This window comes from Babylonia areolata, chromosome 2 (genome assembly GCF_041734735.1).
Source record: "Babylonia areolata isolate BAREFJ2019XMU chromosome 2, ASM4173473v1, whole genome shotgun sequence".
NCBI lineage: Eukaryota > Metazoa > Mollusca > Gastropoda > Neogastropoda > Buccinidae > Babylonia > Babylonia areolata.
This window is the reverse complement of record NC_134877.1, coordinates 18,331,771-18,336,929: the sequence shown is the minus strand read 5'-3', so window position 1 is coordinate 18,336,929 and position 5,159 is coordinate 18,331,771. Positions and strand designations below refer to the sequence as shown.

The 5,159-nt window shown below is 48.0% G+C and overlaps 1 protein-coding gene across 1 annotated transcript in view; it reads right to left on the bottom strand.

The window, feature by feature from the left end:
• Positions 1-837: 837 nt before the first annotated feature.
• Positions 838-5,159, bottom strand: part of LOC143298712 (uncharacterized) — an 18,920-nt gene continuing 14,598 nt past the window's right edge. The window contains exon 4 of the mRNA XM_076611621.1: positions 838-4,340. Within this exon, the coding sequence (XP_076467736.1) occupies positions 2,808-4,340 (1,533 nt within the window). The 3' untranslated portion in view covers positions 838-2,807. The remainder of the gene's footprint in view (positions 4,341-5,159) is intronic.

The following is a 5,159-nucleotide window of genomic DNA, read 5'->3' as shown; positions in this document are numbered from 1 at the left end:
CAAGGATAGGCGCTATGTAAATTATCCATAATCATCACATCATCATATAACGAACATATCACAGGGATACACAGACACGGCATACACACAGACACAGACACTGGCACAGACACACAGATACACAAACACAAACACACACACACACACACACACACACACACACACACACACACCAGACACACACTCAAACACACACACACACACACACACACACACACACACTCTCTCTCTCTCTCTTTCTCTCTTTAAGCACACACAGACACACACACTCTCTCTCCCTCTTCCTCTCTTCAAGCACACACAGACACACGCGCGCGCGCGCATACGCACAAACCACATGTTTGCTGTATGCTTGCTTTGGCAGTGTTCTTGTGTTTTATGAGGGAGTAGGTGTTTGGACTGGGGTGGGTGTGGCAAATTCGTGCACGAGCATGTGTGTTTGTTTTTATGTACGTGTGTGAAACATACACATCTGTGTAATCTATTATCACGCAATTCTTGTATGTATATATATATATATATATATATATATATATATATATATATATGTGTGTGTGTGTGTGTGTGTGTGTGTGTGTGTGTGTGTGTGTGTGTGAGAGAGAGAGAGACAGAGAGACAGACAGAGACACAGAGAGAGAGTTTTCTCCTCCATACCTACTGTCTTGTTGCTCAATCGATTGAAATATAATTTTGACTTTTGAGTTCAACTTTCACACACACACACACACACACACACACACACACACACACACACACACACACACACACACACACACACACACACACACACACACACACACACACACACACACACACACACACACACACACACACAGATGATATTTCGCAATACTAGTTTATTTCTCGGTTTGAAATTTAAAAAAAAAGAAGAAGAAGAAAAATAAAGAGAAGCCAAACACACTCTACAACCTCTACAACTTGTTTTTGCTTTATATTTTCAATAAGTAGCAATGTCTAGGCTACATACGTCGAAGTCAAAAAACTCTGTAAAACTGAATGAAATGATTGTGTGATCTAACACACTATGTGATCATATGTACACAGCTCCTCATCCTTCTGTTATCACACATGTGAAATGACTTGTAAAACGAACTACACAACACAACACAACACAACACACCCTTGCACAATAGCCGACGCTAGCAGCATTACAAGACATAAGGAGCCATTCCGACAGACAAATATCACCTGACCTCACATTTTTGTGCTTGTGCCAAGAAGAGAACAGCTAATTTGTCATTTCAATTAATTATCGATTCATTTCATTATCTATCAGTGAATCAATTCTTCCACATCACAATCATAAGTAGTATGGAAAAAAAACAACAACAAAAAAAACAACAGGCAAACATAAACTTACAATAACAACAAAAAGCCATCAGGCCTGAAAGACAGACAGACAGACAGACAAACAGACAGATAGACATGCGGGCTGCTGTGGGGAAAGTGAGTTTGGAGATGGGGCACTGTAAAGTCTCAAATGTTGAAGTTTACTTCAGACTGCAAGTAGCTTTTTCTTTTTCTTCTTTTCTTTTTCTTTCATGAATATGTTACTACTATTACTCCTACCACCACCACTACTACTACTACTAAGAAGAAGAAGAAAAAGAAGATGTATATAACAAAAATAGATATCAAAAAGTATAAAATAAGAAAACTGATAGATAGATAGACAGATGGACAGATGAGTAGTTAAACAAACAATCAAATAAATGAATGAATAAACAAATAAAACCCGGGAATTATGATTGTTAATACAAAGTTTAATTCAATCAAGCTAAGGCTACAGAACGCTACTACAGTTTCATTCTTTTTTCTTTTTCTTTCTTTTTTTTTCTTTTTTTCACCCCCTTTTTTTTCCCAAACACCACTCTCCTCTTCTTTTTGTTATGTTACATCGTGAGTGACGTTTATATCAATCCCCACTCCGCCCCCCCTGATCCCCCACCCCCCACCCACACACTCCTCCGCCCCCACTACTCCCAATCCGGCCCCCACCCCACCCCCCAACCCCACCCCCCACCGCCTAAACTAAAAGACAGGAGACATTTTCTTTTCTTTCTTTTTTTCTTTTTTTTCAGTAAAACATTCTAAGACAAGTATTTCTGAAAAGACGGAAACAACACACGTCGACAACACCTCATCAGACATAGGAAGGCCTGGATTTTATACATCTTTGGATCGATGGAAGAACGTGTTAGAGGGTTAGATCACAGCAAGTCAAACCACGTGAACTGATTAACAGTTAAACACGAAGGAGTGAAGTGGGAGGGTGGGGGTGGGGGAAGATGGGAGTCAGTTTCTTGGATCAGTGTGGTTATCTCCCTGGAAAGGAGATCGGAGAAAAAAAACATTGAGCTGTAGCGTGGAACGAAGTTAGGTAGTAGCTGAGGAGGAGTAGTCGTCTATCACACAGTGCCTGTATTTACATCATTATGTTACACGGTTTGGTCAGGGCCGCTGGCTGGCAGAGTGTGTGAAGAAAACCTCACTGAAACCAGGTCAGCATCACAGGGGCTTGGGGGAGTTTCAATGGCGCCATCCCGACGGATTCGCCTATTCCCGATTCGCCTATCACAAAAAGAGGCGATCCCGATTCGTCAATTCCCACAGTTCGCCTGTGTATTCAGTTCTTGTGTGTAAGGCTGAAAAAGGCGAAACGGGAACGATGGATAGGCGAAATGGGAACAAAGAGTCAAACTCTCTCGAGGGTGACGGCAAAGGACTCAAAAGAGTAGGCAAAACGGGAATAGGCGAATGTATCGGAACCCGCTCCTGTCAAATAATCAAAACATCTGAATCCGGTGGTTCTCCCTGTCCGTGACCACCACGTTCCCGTTGGCCAGAATGGCCAGCCCCTCCAGCCCCTTGAACTGACCGCTCTCACTGCCCCAGCCCCCGAACATGGAGTAGTACCGACCGTCCGCCCGAAAGATTTGAACCCGGTTGTTGCCGCTGTCCGCCACCACCACGAAGCCCTGGTTGTCGATGGCGATGCCCCGAGGGAACTTCATCTGACCCCTGAGGGTGCCGCAGGAGCCGAACGAGAAGAGGAAGTCTCCGTAGATGCTGAAGACCTGCACACGGTGGTTGCTGCTATCGCTGACGTACACCTTGTTATCGGGGCTGACGGCCAGGTAGTGGGGGTTGTCGAAGTTGCTCGTGCCACTGCCGAGACGTCCGAAGGTCCGGACGAAGGCTCCGTTGGATTGGAAGACCTGGATCCGGTGGTTCTCCTTGTCGCAGACGTAGATGAAGCCCATGTTGTCGCAGGCCACACCCCACGGGTAGTTCAGCTGACCGTCCCCTGAACCCTCAGAGCCGAAGGCCCTCTGGAAGTTGAAGCCTCGGTCCAGGATCTGAATGCGGTGGTTGTAGCGGTCGGCGATGATGATCTGACCCAGCCCGTTGACCGTGATGCCGGCCAGACAGTCGAACTCCCCCTCTCCTTGCCCGTAGCGGCCGAAACTTCGGATGTAGGCGCCGGTGTTGTCGAAGATCTGAACCCGGTGGTTGCTGCTGTCGGCCACGAAGATGTTGTCGTCCAGCGGGGACACGGCCACCCCGCGAGGCCAGCTGAACTGCTGGGACCCGTTGCCTCTCTGCCCGAAGCGCATCATGGCCTGCCCCTTCTGGTTGTACTTGTTCCGGGGCGTGGTCACGTACATGCTGGGCGAGTTGTCCGGCCACATCACGTTTCCTTGGTTCTCGTTGTTGCTGTTGGTAGTGGTGGCGGTGTTGGTGTTTCGCCGTCGTCGTGGCGGGGCCGGCGTGTCCTCCGCCTCGGACCCGGTGTCAGGCGGCACGTCGAAGCGCAGCATGGAGCGGGCGGAGCGCCGCGGGGGGTAGGTCAGTGACGGCGCTCTTCCGATGCCCACCGCTCCCATCACCGCCTCCTCCTCGTCCTCCTCCTCCCCCACATCTTCCTCCCCCGTGTCCTGCAGGTTCTCGAAAAGTCTGCTGCGCCGCGGTTGTGGCGTGCGTTCCGGAAGTGGAGTGCGTTCTGGAAGTGGCGTGTGTTCCGGAAGCGGGGTGCGTTCGGGAAAGTCCGGCTCCGGAGAAGTCTCCGTGTGGTCCGAGGTGTCGTTGGAGGGCGGGAGGGCGCCCAGGCTGCGGTGACGTCTGATGAGGTTCCTCCGCCGACGGCTGAGCGACAGGTCGCCGCTCCGGCCCAGCAGGCTGGCGATGCGGGTGTCGGAGTAGTGACGCTCTCTGCGGTCCCGCTGCTGTCGGCGGCGGACGTCCAGCAGGGGCAGAGGCTGCTGCTCCTCCCCCTCGTTGTCGTCGTCGTCGTACAGGTCTTCGTCGTCGTAGTTCATCTGTAACGCAGCCGTTGACACACAAACACACATGCATACACACACAGACACACACAGACACACACACACACACACACACACACACACACACACACACACACACGTTGGTATGGTATGTTAAAAACAAACGAATAATACAGGCAGAAACGCTTCAGAATAGTCATGTGTATCAGCTAGCTGAGCTCAAAACAGTTATTTTGAGGGACTTGTTTTGAAAAAAATTGAAACTATGTTCTGCAAAACTATGTTCCATCGACGCACCTTATTATGTACACTGCAGAGTTATATTGTGATTCCTACTCTGGTAAATCATTTTGTAACACGATATTGCAGCCATTTTGGACATTGCATTCATCCAACTCACTCGCGATCTAAGATCAACAAAGTCAACTTCAAGTTTCACACACACACACACACACACACACACACACACACACACACACACACACACACACGGAAGGGAGAGAAAGAGGGAGAGAGAGTGAATACATCACTGAAGTCAATGAAACAAGAAACACAAACAAGCATAGCACGAAGCTGAGATTTCAGAGTAAAACGTCAACCTGCTAGGGACAGTACAATTGTCCCTTGCACGTTTCACAAGGTAAAATACTACTGCTGCTGCTACTACTACTACCACCACTGCTGCTGCTGCTGCTGCTACGAACAACATCATCAAATACAACAATAATAATGATAATGATAATAATCATCATCATCAAAATCGCACTCTGTTTTAGATACCGCTCAAAACCGAAGCTTCTTCAACAGGACGCAAAGTCATAATCTATGACCTCATTGACCATGCTTACAGCCCTG